General features: G+C 57.5%; 1 protein-coding gene across 6 annotated transcripts; it reads left to right on the top strand.

Annotated features, from left to right (window-relative positions):
* Positions 1-1128: 1128 nt before the first annotated feature.
* On the top strand, positions 1129-15955 carry INPPL1 (inositol polyphosphate phosphatase like 1). 6 transcript variants are annotated; one of them, XM_017673063.3, is made up of 29 exons: positions 1129-1263; positions 2117-2518; positions 5176-5239; positions 5332-5482; positions 5717-5837; positions 6078-6218; positions 6454-6547; positions 6655-6744; positions 6926-7024; positions 7126-7276; positions 7358-7464; positions 7789-7891; positions 7976-8172; positions 8480-8597; positions 9174-9270; positions 9559-9697; positions 9814-9913; positions 10014-10102; positions 10364-10445; positions 10577-10666; positions 11207-11320; positions 11461-11549; positions 11993-12080; positions 12170-12325; positions 12575-12653; positions 12730-12870; positions 13982-14651; positions 15052-15185; positions 15289-15955. In XM_017673063.3, exons 2-29 carry the CDS (start codon positions 2322-2324, stop codon positions 15377-15379), a joined length of 3792 nt encoding a protein of 1263 aa, XP_017528552.1. In that variant the 5' UTR covers positions 1129-1263; positions 2117-2321; the 3' UTR covers positions 15380-15955. The 6 variants fall into 6 exon arrangements, with proteins under 6 accessions (XP_017528552.1, XP_073072143.1, XP_073072140.1 ...); XM_073216042.1 differs by having other exon boundaries at positions 5332-5371; positions 12170-12279; positions 12575-12870; XM_073216039.1 differs by having other exon boundaries at positions 12170-12279; positions 12575-12870.
* Positions 15956-16056: the final 101 nt, after the last annotated feature.

The following is a 16056-nucleotide window of genomic DNA, read 5'->3' as shown; positions in this document are numbered from 1 at the left end:
CCCACCTCCCCCACGGTAAGTCTTTGTGCCTACATCCCCACTTATTTCCAAAAAAGGCACGGATACCTGTGTGAGAACATTTGGCAGTTGCTTGATGAAGCTGGACTAGAACCCAGGTGTGAAGATTCCTAGTCCAAGTTCTCCCCATCCCCCACCAAAGTGCCCCAGTCATGGCAGACTCACCTTCCCTCTACCCAGAGGAGAGACTGGCAGGGAAGTCGGACACAGATTAGAGGATGAGTTACTAGGTTTCCTGAAGGGGTATGGAGACACTGTTGGGTGTGTGGGTGGGTCTCTTCGTCTTTATACTTACCTAGCCTGGAACACCCCCACACTGCTCTTGCAGAGTCCTAGGCTTTATTTCCTCTGGGCTTAAGTCAGTGCATCTTTGAAACAGAGGAAGGAGCTGGTCGGGGCTGACCTAAACACAGGTTCAATTCAGCAAAGTGAAAGTTCTCTCGCAGGTTAAAGGGGATCCTCCGAGAGCGGCCAAGGAGTTTGCAGCGGTGGGAGCCAAGCTGGAGGCCTGCGCCTTTAAGGAGCCTGGGGGCCGAGGGGCGGGGCAGGAAGCGGACTCCCGAGAGACGCAGCCAGCGGCTAGGTCTTTTTTGGGGAAGGGGCGGGCCAGACCCTCCTTTGGGCCCCGCCTCCTTTCCGGGGGCTTGGTGCCTCTTGTAGAAGTGAGGGAGGGGAAGGAGTCTCGGGGGTCTGAGCGCACCGGGTCTAGGGAGCTCCCCTAGATCGGTTCGGTGTTTCGCCCACAAAGCTTAAGTTTGTTGACTTGGAGGGAGTAGCTGGGGCGGGGGCGGGTGCTAATAATACCCGTTCGTTCCAGCGCCGCATTTTACAGTTTACACAGCTGTCACCTTCGTTACTCCTTAATTAATAATAAAAATAGCCGCCGCTCAGGAGCGCCTGCTGGGTGTCAGGCCCTGTGCTGAGAGCTTTACAAGCACAGTTCCACTGAATCGTCCCTCATAACATCCCCATTTTACAGAGCGGGAAGGCGAGGCTCCGAGAGGTGCCGTGACTTGCCCGAGGTCACTAGGCGGGTCAGCGGCTTCGGGATCAAGATCCGAGGCTGCGAGAGGCGGGGCGCGGGTGCTACCCTCGGCTCCGCGGAGAGCCGCGGGGGCGGAGCGGCGGGCGGGGCGGAAGGCGAGAAGGGTGGGGGGTGCGGCGGCAGCGGATGGCCATCTTAAGTGGCCGCTGAGAGTCCAGGGCCGCTTCCCCGGGGAAGGGGACATCGGAGTAGCCCAGGAGGTGGGGGTCTGCACGCGGCGGCCACGGCTCCGGGGAGGGGTCGGGAGCCCAGGGAACTTTATTCTAGAAGCGCCAGGGGAGGCCTGGTGTCGGGCTGCTGAACCCCTCCAGGCCCGGGCCTGCGGGCATGGGGGATGGTGCCAGGGAACTTGACCGAGCGGGGGGAAGGGCTCTGACCCTGCTGAGAAGGGCTGCCGGGGACGGGGCGTGGGGATTCCTGGACACTGGGCCTGGTATGGGGGACTGAAGAGGGATCAGAGCTCTATGGGGGGACCCCCCCGTGGGGTTTGTCCGGGCTGGATCCAGTGAAGTTTGGGGGTTCAGGTCTAAGAGGGGACCGGATTTCACGGGAGTTGGGGGTCCGAGGTGCTGAGATGATGGGGAGAGGGGTGGGAGGAGGTTCACCCTGGATCTTCGCGCGTTTCGGGAACTCGGCCCTGCAAGGCTGTAGGTGTGACGAATGGAAAGGATTTGAGGTGGAATCAGACGTTTATGGGAATTGGGGGTCATATCATTGCGATTATTGAAAGGGGCTAATTCTCCGGGGAGGGGGCCAGGATCCTGGTGTTCGGGTGCAGGGTGGAAAGACGTGGCCTTGGGTTTGGGGGCTTGGAGGCTGGATTTCCTCGCGGTGGCCATGGCGGGGTCAGGATCATTGCGGGGTTAAGGAGGCCGGTGACCCCTGGAGTTCCGGGGTCCTGCGGGAATGCGGGAGCGTCGTCCACGCGGGGAAGAGGAGGGAGCAGGGGCGGTCCGGGCTGTGGGCCGAGGGGAGGGGGTCGGCCGCCCGGCTCTGCACGGCGCTCCGGCCCCTCCCCCGCAGCCTCTGAACAAACTTTTCTTTCTCTTCAAGTTGAGGCCGACGCTGCTGGCGGCGGCGGCTGCGCGACGAACCGGCCGGCCTGCGCGGCCGAACGCGGAGCCCCGTTCCCCAGCTTGGTCCGACCGTCGATCCTTAGGCCGGGAACCCCGGCCCGGCCCCCAGCCTCAGCCCCGAGAGTCTCGGAGAGGATGGCACCGGGCGGTGGGCGCGGGCGGCTCTGAGCCTTGCATTGGTCATGGCTTCGGCGTGCGGGGCGCCGGCCCCGGGGGGCACGGGCCCTGGGGGGGCTCTGGGCAGCCCGGCCCCCGCCTGGTACCACCGCGACCTGAGCCGCGCTGCCGCGGAGGAGCTGCTGGCCCGGGCAGGCCGCGATGGCAGCTTCCTGGTCCGAGACAGCGAGAGCGTGGCGGGAGCCTTCGCGCTTTGCGTCCTGTGAGTGGGGCTGGGGCTCCCGGTGTGCGGGGGCACGGCCCCGAGATCCTTGAGCAAGTGGAGGGCCTGGGACAGTGGGACGCCAGCGCCCCCAAGAGTGGGGGGCTCGCTTTTTGCTGGGGCTGAGGAAGGATGCAGGGGGCATTTCCTTCCTGTCTGGGGGCACTTTCTGGGGCTTGAGGGCAGATTATATGGGTTCTGCTAGCCAGGGTGATTGTAATGGGGAAAATTGCAGGGAGTCTCTGTCAGGCGCCCTCCAGGCAGAAGGGGCCTGAGGGGTGAGGATATGCATTCCAGGGTTGTGTGCAGTTCTGTTTACACAGGGATTGGGTGTCTTGCTCAGTTGGGGCTAGTGGGTGTGTGAGGATGCCCAGCAGCTTCCTTAGGGGTTCTTTCTGTGTCCCCAGGACTGAGGCTGGGGCCTGCAGCTGGGGTAGGGGGCAGAGTGGCATTGAGAAGGAAGGGGTGAGGTTGTATGGGCCCTTGTCATTATTTCATGAATTCCGTTAGTGCGTTGAGAGCTGGCTCTGGACTGGAGTCCTGGGCATCCTGCTTACCTAACCCTGACTGGGTGCTGAGTGTGAGGCTAGATGTGGCAGCTCTCCCAGTGGGCCTGGTACTGTGCCCGTCAGCCCTGTGTGGCAGTGGTGTTGGGTGAATTCGTGCTTTCAGTTTTGGAGTCTTCTTGCTGAGTTCTCCCCTGTGGCTTATGACACTGGAGGGCTCCTGTGGGCCTTAGGAGTGGGAGGCAGTGTGTAGGAAGTTCTGGGGGCTGCTTTGTTTAGGTTATGTATGATCCTCCTTAGCCCCATGAGTCCTACCAAACCCCTATCCTTCCGGCGGTTACCCCTCTGTTCTCCTCACATCTTTGGGGATATGGTGGCCTAGGCCAGTGGTTCTCAGTTGGGGTTAGTTTTACCCTTCAGGGGACATTTGGCAAAGTCTGGAGACATTTTTGGTTGTCACAACTGGAATGGTGTTACCTGCATCTAGTGAGCAGAAGCCAGGAATGCTGGTAAAATATCCTATAGTGCCCAGGACAGCCCCTGACAAGAATGAATTATTTAGTCTAAAATGTCCGTATTGCTGGGGTTGAGAAAGCCTGGCCTAGGCAGTGGACCTGTAGAGAAGGGGATGCTGTAAGTATCAGCTTATGCCCCAAGTCTGAGGCCCACTGTGGGAGACTAAATCAGGACAGCCTAGGCAGATGTACATCCGAGTTGTGCCTCCCAGCCCTCTCTGAAGTGCACCCCCTAATTAGGGGGGTAGGGAGGCAGGTGCTGGGACAGCTGTCTTAAGTGGGAGGGGGACAGCTGGGCCTGTGTCTGGGTAAGGAACATTATTGTCCCAGAAGGGTTGAATCCTGGCTCCATTGCCAGGGGAAGGGATGGGTGGGGCAAGGGTCTGTCTGTGTGTGGGGCCTTCCGCTTTGCCAGCTGACTCTGGCAACTTCTTGCGTCTTAGGAGCCTGGGAATGGGGATCAGAAATGACAATAGAAGCTTGAGGGTAGGCAACCTGAAACATATTTGCTTACCTTATACACTGAGGTGTACATGGGTAACATTCAGGACAAACCCCTGCTCCAGCAGGTAGCAGACGGGGTCACAGGCCCTGGCCTCTCCCCTGGCTTTAAATCCAAGCCCTTCCTTTTACTTGGTCCACGTCCTTAGGTGGATCATTTTTCCTCCTTGAGCCGTAGTGTTCTCTTCTGGAGAATGGGGCTATAATAACATTTGCCTCCAAATGAGAGGATTAAATGATATCACATCTGTAGACACTGAGCACCTGGCCTGTTACAGAGACAGAGTTCAGTTAATAGGATGCTATTATTGTTAGACACATAGACCCACAGTCCACAAACCAACACAGCCGGTCACACATAGACACCCACACAGCTTGTGTCTGGTCAGCAGTCAGGAGACCCCTCTCCTGCCCCCACACTCGTGGCCTGGGTGACTTCCTTGGGCACACCTGCCCTGAGGTGTGCCTGCAGAGGGTGTGTTCCACCCCCAGGGAGCCTGGCTCAGCTGTCACCTGCTCAGCTGTTGCTGCCATCTGTCAGCACCTCTGTCAGAGGTCCAGGTCTCCCATAGGGGGTCCCCTTGGGTCATACCAATTTACTGATGTCCGGGAAAGTGGGGAGAAAGCCCTAGGGTGATACCCCCACACTCAGTAGTAGAATTGCCCCAGACATACCTGACTCCAGCAGAGCAGACACCAGCGTAAACACAGACAGCAGGCACACATGTGTGTTAGCACATCTCCTGTGCACACAAACAGAGGTTCACCAAGTTTCTGAGGACTCTTACTCTGGCGGGGGGCCCAGACTGGTACCACAGCCCAGAGGGGCTATTTAGACAGCTGTAGAGGCCACAAAAGAGCTGCCTGTTGCTTCCCAGGCCCTGTGGTGGGTGTGGAGCGTGTGTAGGTCTGGGTGGGAGAGTGGGGGCCTGGTCATTCCTGTTCTTTATTGGCAACAGTAGCAGGATAGAAGTAGACTAGCTTCAGCATTAACCCTGTGCAGCCTGGGCACATGGTTTTAGGGAAACCAAGCTGAAGGGGCTGAGGGCTGCACCTAGAGGCAGGAGGAGAGGGGTGCTTTGGGGCCTAGACCCCAGCCTAGGGGTGACCGATACTGACCCCTGCCTTCCATCAGGTATCAGAAGCATGTGCACACATACCGCATTCTACCTGATGGAGAAGACTTCCTAGCTGTGCAGGTGGGAACTGGGACCCTGACCCCTGACTGTGATTCCAGCTGGTGATGTGGGACCAGCTGGCTGACCCTTCTCCCCTCCTTGCTGGCCTGCAGACTTCGCAGGGCGTGCCTGTGCGCCGCTTCCAGACCCTGGGTGAGCTCATTGGCTTGTATGTCCAGCCCAACCAGGGCCTCGTGTGCGCCCTGCTGCTGCCGGTAGAGCGGGAGCGAGAGCCTGACCCACCTGACGACCGTGATGCCTCAGGTGCCACCTGGTGTGCAGTGTGCCGATGCCTTCCCGTCTCCATCCCCGGACACTTCCTGCCTCTTCCCACCCCATCTTCCCAACCGGCCTCTCCCGCAGAGCCCCCTGTCCCTAACTGTGATGTCAGGGCCCTTTACCCCCACTTCATGAAAGTCTCTGATAGCCAAAGCAGCCCCCCACACTTCACTGAGGGTGGAAGGCCCAAATGGCTGCCCCACTGACTCTTGTCCACAGATGGGGAGGATGAGAAGCCCCCACTGCCCCCACGCTCTGGCTCCACCAGCATTTCTGCCCCTGTGGGGCCCAGCAGCCCCCCACCAGTCCCTGAGACCCCCACAACTCCAGCTGCTGAGAGGTAAGACCTCAACCCCTCCACTGAGCAAGAGGTCCCTTTCTTCTCTGAGAACTGTGACCTCACCAAAGAGAGGGAGACCTTCAAAGCCCCCACCACAACCCCCAGCCTATCTCAGCCACAGAGGCAGACACCCTGAACCATGGCACTCTGATTGCCACCAGTACCGTCTCTAAGAATAGGGTGGGGGTGCTGGGATAGGGTCAGCAAGGCCGTCACTGACTTCTTAACCCGTCCCTGAAGTGCGCCCAATGGGCTGAGCACTGTCTCGCACGAGTACCTGAAGGGTAGCTACGGGCTGGACCTGGAGGCTGTGCGGGGCGGAGCCAGCAACCTGCCCCACCTCACCCGCACCCTCGCCACCTCATGCCGGAGACTGCACAGGTACCTGGGACATCCAACACCATGTGCTGCACTCTGACCTCTCACCTGTCCTCACCTCCCTTGCTGCGCAAATGCCCTGACCTCTGGCCTTCAATATGGAACCAGCTGTTGCCTCCTGACTTTTCCTTACCTGAACCCTTGAATCCTCATGGTGGAAGCTGAAGCTCCACACACAGCCCCCTTCCCTGTTCTTGGGCTAGGGTAGGGAGTTCCTCTGACCTGATGTCTCCCCTAGTGAGGTGGACAAGGTCCTTTCGGGCCTGGAGATCCTGTCCAAGGTGTTTGACCAGCAGAGCTCGCCCATGGTGACCCGCCTCTTGCAGCAGCAGGTGGGACTGTGGGAAGATGCCTGGGGAATGCGTTCATGTTCTGGGGCTAGGTGTGGGACCTCCTGCGTGGTGGTCTCCTGTACAAGCTTCATTCTTTCTACATGCAGAGCCCACCACAGACTGGGGAGCAGGAACTAGAGAGCCTGGTGCTGAAACTGTCGGTGTTAAAGGATTTCCTGTCGGGCATCCAGAAGAAGGTGGTCTGACTTTCTGACTTGGGACCTCTGACCCCTGACACCAGTCCCTGACCACCTGCATTGGCCTAACTGGTCTCAACCCAAAATATACAGTTTAATATTGACCACAACATCACCTGTGCTGCTCCCAGCCCCAGTCTTCAGCATATCCCATGACCTTGTCTGTCCTTTGCCCCTCCAGGCCCTGAAGGCCTTACAGGACATGAGTTCCACAGCACCTCCAGCTCCGCTGCAGCCATCCACACGGAAGGCCAAGACCATCCCTGTGCAGGCCTTTGAGGTACCCACATGGGACCTGTTGGGGCAAAGGGCAGTTGGAGGTAAAGTAGTGTTGCCTGCCCCTACGTTTTTTCAACTGCCTCACCAACTCCTGGCCTGCAGGTGAAGCTGGATGTGACCCTGGGTGACCTGACCAAGATTGGGAAGTCACAAAAGTTCACACTGAGCGTGGACGTGGAGGGTGGGCGGTTGGTGCTGCTGCGGAGACAGCGGGACTCACAGGAGGACTGGACAACCTTCACGCATGACCGCAGTGAGCCAGGGTCCCACCTGGGAGGGGTAGGTGGGGCAGCCCCTGGGCCTCAAGCTGATGTGACTGGCTTCCATCCCCTAGTCCGCCAGCTTATTAAGTCCCAGCGAGTCCAGAACAAGCTGGGTGTCGTGTTTGAGAAGGAGAAGGATCGGACACAGCGTAAGGACTTCATCTTCGTCAGCGCCCGGGTGAGCAGCAACCTGAGCTCGGCCCCTGGGGGCTGCAGAAGCCCCCATGGGATGGGAGGAGAGGGAACACAGGATGCAGTCGTGTCATCCCTCCGGGAAGGGGTGGATCTGACAGGGCAGAGAGTATGTATATTGAGGGTGGATTTAAATGTTCATTCAGTGAACATGTATTAAGCATCTGTCATGTGCTTGTGTAGTGGGTATATAGTGATGGACCAGACAGACATGACTCTTTCCTCATGGGACTTGCTACCTAGCAGGGTATCCCTATGGGGAGGGTGTTCCTGTCCACCAATGGCCTCTGACTGGCTGCTATCCCCCCAGAAGCGGGAAGCCTTCTGCCAGCTGCTGCAGCTCATGAAGAACAAGCACTCCAAGCAAGATGAGCCTGACATGATCTCTGTCTTCATAGGCACCTGGAACATGGGTCAGGCCCGGGTGGGGGTTGCAGTGGGAGCAAGGAATAACCCCAGAGTAGGGGCCTGACCATCCCCTTCCCCTCTACCTCTAGGAAGTGTGCCACCTCCAAAAAGTGTGACATCTTGGTTTACATCGAAGGGTCTAGGGAAGACCCTGGATGAGGTCACAGTGACGATACCGCACGACATCTATGTCTTTGGGACCCAGGAGAACTCAGTGGGTGATCGAGAGTGGCTGGACCTGCTACGTGGGGGCCTCAAGGAGCTCACAGACTTGGATTACCGCCCGGTGAGGGGGGGGTCATCTTGTCCAGTCCCCTCTCCTCACACACCACTCCAGACTATCCTGCTTGACCTCACAGGCAACACTAATTGACTGACTCGCCCTCTGGTCCATGGGCATATCCTTTAGGAGATCAGACCTGAGTACTTCATGCTATGGGAAGGTCTGTTTCTCTCTGGCCCCTCAGGAAAAAGTAGGAGCAGACCTTCCTATCCTAGGACTGACAGAATAGTCTATAGTGTAGGCCAGGGTGCAGGGATTGTGGACAGTGGCCCCAGCTCAGGGCCTGGGTGACCCCACACCCTCTGTCCAGATTGCCATGCAGTCACTGTGGAACATCAAAGTGGCAGTGCTGGTCAAGCCAGAACATGAGAACCGCATCAGCCACGTCAGTACATCCAGCGTGAAGACTGGCATCGCCAACACCCTGGGTGAGCAGGGTGGGCAGGGTCCCTTCAGCCATGCCTCCTTCTTCCTGTCCAGTCCAGTCCAGGGTCTCCCCTTTTGGGTGGTCTCAGCTTCCCTGTAGATAGTATGCTCTGAAATTTGTAAAGCATATTCGTATTCTGAATCTCTTCGAGCCCCACCAGGGAGGTAGGGCCAGGATAATTACCTCCATTCCATAGATGATAAACTTCAGACCCAGAGCGGTTGAGTAACCTTTCCAAGGTCACAAAGCTAGTACGTGGTGGAGTCCAGCATAGCGCCCAGGTCTCCTGGTCTGCAGTCCAGTGCTCCCCCCAATCTGGTCAGAATCTGCAGGTCCTTTCAGCTTCACCTTTGGGATCCCCTGTGATCTCCAGGGGCTCTGCTCACACATGCAGACAGACTCAGGCCATCCAGATGACTGCATGTGTCCATGTGGCCCCCAGGGAAGGTGTGTTCAGGGGCCTGCCTGCCTCATAGCATCTAGGGCGGTTGGGAGGATCTTCCCACTGCTTTGAGGGGCAGAGGGGAGAGCTGGGAGCCCTTGAAGGTGACTCAGGCCTTTCTCTTGTTGCTGACAGGAAACAAGGGGGCTGTGGGTGTCTCCTTCATGTTCAATGGCACCTCATTTGGCTTTGTGAATTGCCACCTCACTTCAGGAAATGAGAAGACTGCCCGGTGAGGGGATGCCTTCCCCATAGTCTCTTTACTCTCATCTCCTGTTCACCTGAGACCTATTCCCTCTCCCATATCCTAGTCCAGTACCCTCATACATCCCTGTCCACCCCCACTTCTCCTCCATCCCAATTCAAGACCCCCTGTCTATTCCTGAACTTGATTTTGTTGCCAGCACCTTCCTTTGTCCCCAGGGACCCTGATCTCTACCCCATCCCTGACCCCAGAGACTTACTTTTATGCCTGTCGCTGACTCCTGACCCCGGGGACCTCCCCTGGCCCCCACCCTAGGCGGAACCAGAACTACCTGGACATCCTGCGGCTGCTCTCGCTGGGTGATCGGCAGCTCAGTGCCTTTGACATCTCTTTACGTTTCACTCATCTCTTCTGGTTTGGGGACCTCAACTACCGCCTGGACATGGATATCCAGGTGCAAATAGAGCCCATGGCGGCTGGTAGGAAATCAGGGGTGGGACCAGTTAGGCTCCCTCCCATCTCTGTCTCTGGCTCAAGAGAACATCTCCAGCCTCTGTGTCCCCATCCCAGGAGATCCTGAACTACATCAGCAGGAAGGAGTTTGAGCCCCTGCTCAGGGTGGACCAGCTCAACTTGGAGCGGGAGAAACACAAAGTCTTCCTTCGATTCAGTGAGTGTGGACCCAGCAGGAGGTGTCTGAGGGCTGGCATCCTTATGGTGTTCCTGGGTCTTCCGGGCACCAGCCCTCACTTGTCCCCTACCTTCCCTAGGTGAAGAGGAGATCTCCTTCCCACCCACCTACCGCTATGAGCGGGGTTCTCGGGACACGTATGCCTGGCACAAGCAGAAGCCAACTGGGGTGAGTGAAGAGAATGGGAGACTCCCCAGGGCTGCAATGAATCAAGGATGCATGTGGTCAAGGGTCTGAGCCTCTGTAGTTACTCCTCTAGCTTCTGTAGCCCCTCTGAGGCGTTGGGGTGATACTGGGTGTTGTGAGGATCTAAGGTGGAATACTGGGGCCCAGTGTGGTGGGATGTGGGGCCTCATCAGCTCAGGGGCAGGGCTCATGCTGAGCAACTCCCAACTGTAACCCCGACCGTGCTGCCATCCCCCGTCCCAGGTCCGGACCAACGTGCCTTCATGGTGTGACCGGATTCTCTGGAAGTCCTACCCCGAGACCCACATCATCTGCAATTCCTATGGTCAGAGCCCCCCAGACAGGGTGATGGGTGATCCTGGGAGGTCACTGTCGCAGCTCTGCCCAGCTTTGGGAAGTGGGAACAGAGAGTGAAGAGCTTTGCCCTGAGCCACCCTCCTTATCCCTCCTTCCCAGGTTGCACTGACGACATTGTCACCAGCGACCATTCTCCCGTGTTTGGGACATTTGAGGTTGGAGTTACTTCTCAGTTCATCTCCAAGAAAGGTGACTATTCAGGATGTGCTTGTGGGTATGGCGTACATCTGGGAGGACACAGGTGGTGGCCTGGGAATGTGCATAGGCTTGGATATATCTAAGTGTGTGTGTGTATGTACATGTATGTACAGGAATATTTCTGAGTGATGTGTGAGGATGTCTGTGTGCCTGGGTTGTTGTGAGAGGTACATGGCCAGCAGTGTGTGTTGTGTATGTGGGAATGTAAATATGTAAGTGTGTCCATGTCTGCCTGGAGCCACATGTGTATCTGAGTGTGCCTGCTGTGCTGGGTTGTTGGCAAGCAATCCCTGCAGGCATTCTGGTCCCCAGCTTCCTTGTACGTGGTCTTCCTTGGGTTGTCTGTTTGCCCCCATCCAGGGCCTGGGCCTTGGGATCCCCCTGTTGGTTGCTTGGGATTGGGGAGGCCCCTCCTGGCCTTCTCTCCTACTCTTCCAGGGGTCCTGATTTCCCATCCCAGTGTTCAGTCCATCCTGTTCCTCTTGCTACACCCTCAGCCTTCCTGTCTGCATTCCTCCCTTTGCCCCTCAGGGCTCTCAAAGACTTCAGATCAGGCCTACATTGAGTTTGAGAGCATTGAGGCCATTGTGAAGACAGCCAGCCGCACCAAGTTCTTTATTGAGTTCTACTCCACCTGCCTGGAAGGTCAGAGGCAGCGCCCAGGGCTGGGTGTGGGCCAAGGCGGGTGGGAGGCCAAAGGTGCCCAGAGCAGTCAGCTCCCTGCTTAGGAGGGAAGGGAAGCTGGGAGGCGGTGCTCAGTTGGGTGTTCCCCACCCCCGCTCCAGAGTACAAGAAGAGCTTTGAGAATGACGCCCAGAGCAGTGACAACATCAACTTCCTCAAGGTGCAATGGTCCTCACGCCAGCTGCCCACGGTGAGCCAGTTGCCATGGGGCCTGGGCTTGTGGGGAAGGGCACAGAGAGACTGGTGTGGCAGAGCACGGGCGGTGCAGCTGGCAAAGTGCATGCATGTGGGGGCAGGGGGTGCTGGGCATGAGTGAAGACAAGAGCGTTTCCTTTTTTGGGAGGTGTGAGACCAAACTGCAGCTTGTTCATTCATTCGTTCAAAAAGTGCTTCTTGGGCCTTTGCTAAATGTCAGGTGCTGTGCTGGCCATTGAGCATTGGAGATGCAGAAAATTAGTTACAATGCTAAGTGTTATGGAAAGCTCATGCAGGGCTGCATCTTCTACAGTGAGGATTTGGGTGGAGTGCTGAGTAGGAGCAAGCACAGATGAGCCTGCAGGTAGGGGTGAGTGGTGTCGGGGCAGGAGCAGGTGTGTAGGGCATTGTTCCTCACTGGGCCTCTCTGCTCCCCAGCTCAAGCCAATTCTCGCTGACATTGAGTACCTGCAGGATCAGCACCTCCTGCTCACAGTCAAGTCCATGGATGGCTACGAATCCTATGGTGAGAGGCAAGGGGTACCCACGGCACAGAAAGCCAGGCAAGGCCCTAGAGGCTTGGTAACCTGTAGGTCTGCTTCATCTGCCCTTCAGGGGAGTGTGTGGTGGCACTCAAGTCCATGATTGGCAGCACAGCCCAGCAGTTCCTGACCTTCCTGTCCCACCGTGGCGAGGAGACAGGCAACATCCGTGGCTCCATGAAGGTGCGGGTGCCCACAGAGCGCCTGGGCACCCGTGAGCGACTCTACGGTGGGGGCTCCACTGGGAGGGTTCTGGGGCACGAGGTGGGTGGTGTGGGCAGGTCTAGGAGGGGAGGACCTGAGGTGTGGGAAGGGCATATTGGGATCCCTGGAATATTTGGAAGTTTTGTAGCCACAGCTGGGAATAGGCCTGCCCTGAGGAGTAGCTGGCAGAAGAAGGGGCTAGCAGGCCTAAGGGCTGTCTGTGGGATCGAGGACCCCAGATCCCCTCTGAGCCTCCTTCCCCTTCCTCCCTTAGAGTGGATCAGCATCGATAAGGATGAGGCAGGCGCAAAAAGCAAAAACCCCTCCATGTCCCGAGGCAGCCAGGAGCCCAGGTGAGCTGGGGCTGTGTTGGGAGTCACTTTGGATCAGCCCCTGCTTCATCTCTTCTCCCCTCTGCACCCCTGGCAGGTCAGGGAGTCGCAAGCCAGCCCCCACAGAGGCCTCTTGCCCACTGTCCAAGTTATTTGAAGAACCAGAGAAACCACCACCAACCGGGAGGCCCCCAGCCCCACCTCGAGCTGCTCCCCGGGAGGAGCCCTTGATCCCCAGGTGAGAGAAGGAACCTGTCATCCCCCAATTTTCTGTCTCTATGCTTGGCTCCCAAGGCCAGCCTGGGATCCTCTGCTGTTCAGGTTCTTTGCTGCCCTGTGGCTGGCGGTGCTGGGCCCTATGCCTGTGGCTGCTTTGGCCAGCCAGGCCTCCCTTAGGTGTGGCTTTCTAAGTCAAAGGGAACACAGTCAGCCTTTCCTCTCAACTTTGCCTTGAAAATGGAACAAGAGATGATTGTTTCTGCAACAGCTCCCTCCATGTAAGGCACACGCCTCAGCTCAGAATTCCCCTAGGTGTGTTCTGTGGAACACTGCTGCAAGATTCCCCATTGGAAATGGGTTTGGGTCACATGAATTTGGGAAATGGTTCTTGCTAGACTCTTTTCTTAGATATTCCCAGTACACATCAGTATTACCAAAAGCTCTGGGCATGTGCACAGGAAGGAAACCCTTTTTCAACTCTGTTGAATATAGTTTCCCAAACTTAATGGGCCAGGAAACTTCTTTTCCACACAATAACTATTAATATCCTGGGGAACTAGTGTTCTGTGGATCATAATTTGGGAAATAGAGGCTTGCTTTCTAATTATATCTAATTGTCACTTGAACTTAAATAAAAAGGCCTAGAACCTGTTTGATGCTTTTTCACTCACCTTCAGCTGTTATCAGTCACCTTGGTTTCATCCCCACCCTTGAGAAAAACTGACCCGAATCCCAGAGTAAGATTCCTCAGTAGATTGGCTTCAGATGCCTCTGGAAGCTTTCCAAATCTGGCTGGCCATTCTCATTAAAGGCCTTTATTGCCCTGCCTTCTGGCACCTGTTTTCACCCATTTTACGCTGAGGTTTCACAATTACAAAGTCATAAAACATCTGAGAATCTTAGTGAGTAAGGCAAGGAAGTTTAGGGATCATCCATTCAACTCCTCCTTTCTGATTTCAGAGATGAGGATGCCAGGCCAGACAGGGAAAATGATGTGCTCAAGGTCACATGCAAGTCTAGTTCAAGGGGCCCACATTTCCCAACTCCCAGTCCAGTTCTCCTTCCACTGCACCCACTACCTTCACGTGGGTTTCTGGGGCCTGACTTAATTATGCTGTTCCCAAACCCAGGTCGAAGCCAGAGGGGGCTCCAGAGCCAGAAGGGGTGGCAGCCCCTCCACCCAAGAACAGCTTCAATAACCCTGCCTACTACGTCCTCGAAGGGGTCCCACACCAGCTGCTGCCCCCGGAACCACCCTCGCCTGCCAGGGCCCCTGTCCCACCTGCCACCAAGAACAAAGTGGCCATTACAGTGCCTGCTCCACAGCGGGGACGCCACCGGCCCCCCCGTGTGGGAGAGGGAAGTTCATCAGACGAGGAGTCTGGGGGCACACTGCCCCCTCCAGACTTTCCACCCCCACCACTGCCAGACTCAGCCATCTTCCTGCCCCCCAGCCTGGATCCTTTGCCAGGGCCAGTGGTCCGGGGCCGCAGTGGGGGTGAGGTCCATGGCCCACCTCCCAAGGCCCATCCAAGGCCTCCGCTGCCCCCAGGCCCCTCACCTACCAGCACTTTCCTGGGGGAGGTGGCCAGTGGGGACGATCGCTCCTGCTCGGTGCTGCAGATGGCCAAGACCCTGAGTGAGGTGGACTATGCTCCTGCTGGGCCGGGCCGCCCAGTGCTCCTGCCAGGCCCCCTGGAGCTGCAGCCACCCCGAGGACTGCCCTCAGACTATGGCCGGCCTCTCAGCTTCCCTCCACCTCGCATCCGAGAGAGCATCCAGGAGGACCTGGCAGAGGAGGTGTGTGAACCAGGGGTGGTTGTCTGTGGGTACCTGAGGTGTGTGCTTGCCCACAGACTGTAGTATCCTTTTGCTTACTCAGTGGTGTGCCCTCTGCCCTGAGCTGGGCACTGGAGAGTTGGGGGAACACATGAATCAGCTCCCCTCCTTGCCTCCCTCCCCCAACCCCCAAAGCATGTGGTAAGATGTGGCTGTCTGCAGGTGCGTGCGTGCGTGCGTGCGTGCGTGTGTGTGTGTGTGTGTGTGTGTGTGTGTGTGTGTGTGTATCCTCTGTGCTCCCCCTGACGTGCGGTATTCCCTCAGGCTCCGTGTGTGTGTGTGTGTGTGTGTGTGTGTGTGTGTGTGTGTGTGTGTGTGTGTGTATCCTCTGTGCTCCCCCTGACGTGCGGTATTCCCTCAGGCTCCGTGCCCGCAGGGCGGGTGGGCCAGCGGGCTGGGCGAGGCTGGCATGGGCGCCTGGCTGCGGGCCATCGGCTTGGAGCGCTATGAGGAGGGCCTGGTGCACAATGGCTGGGACGACCTGGAGTTTCTCAGGTGGGGGCGGAGCTGGAGGGTTGGAGTGGGTTTGCCCCCCTGGGGGCGGAGCAATGGGCCCTCTGGACATCTCACCCATCTCCAGTTTCTCTCACCCCTACAGCGACATCACGGAGGAGGACCTGGAGGAGGCTGGAGTGCAGGACCCTGCTCACAAGCGCCTCCTCCTGGACACCCTGCAGCTCAGCAAGTGATAGCGGTAGCATTGCCAAGATGCCAACCCCGCGGTCCTCGCCCTCTAGGAAGGTCCAGCCATAACCCCCGAGTTGGAAAGTTATGAGGGGCAGGGCAATACCTCTCTGCCTATTTATTGGGGATCTCTGTTCCCCACTGCCCAATCATTTGGAATGCCCTAAGGACATCCCGCCCCTCACTTTTAGAGCTGGGGCTCGGGAGGTCAGTTGCCGTGGTTAGGAAGGACCTTGGTTGTTCTGGTGCTGTCTTCCCTTTCTGGACCCCCCCTCTCAGGCCCAGGGGTGCCTATGGGGGCCATTTGGGTACGTCTGTGTCCCCATTTTCATCACCGTTTCTATTCCCCCCATCTCCCAAGCCTGAATCATCGGGGGAGGAGGACGCTCAGCTAGTACCTAGTACTTCTCCCAAACCCCACTCTGGGGGTGGCCATCCGGAAATGAAGGAATAGCCCGAGGACCGGGCTAGGGGTTTATTTAAGCGTTTCTGTGTGAGTTTGGGGGGGGTGGGCACTTTAATATTGGGGCCAGTTGCGGGTAAGGGAAAGGATCTCGGCCATAAAGTGCCAGTTTGCTGTTCTCACTGTCTCCTGGTCTATATTAACCTGCGCTGCTGTTGTGTGGCAGTCCCGTGTTCCTCGCTGGTCACAAGTGGGGACTGGGCTATTGCAGGCAGCCTA

The sequence above is a fragment of the Manis javanica genome, chromosome 11 (assembly GCF_040802235.1).
Source record: "Manis javanica isolate MJ-LG chromosome 11, MJ_LKY, whole genome shotgun sequence".
NCBI lineage: Eukaryota > Metazoa > Chordata > Mammalia > Pholidota > Manidae > Manis > Manis javanica.
This window is presented reverse-complemented; position numbering and strand designations above follow the sequence as displayed.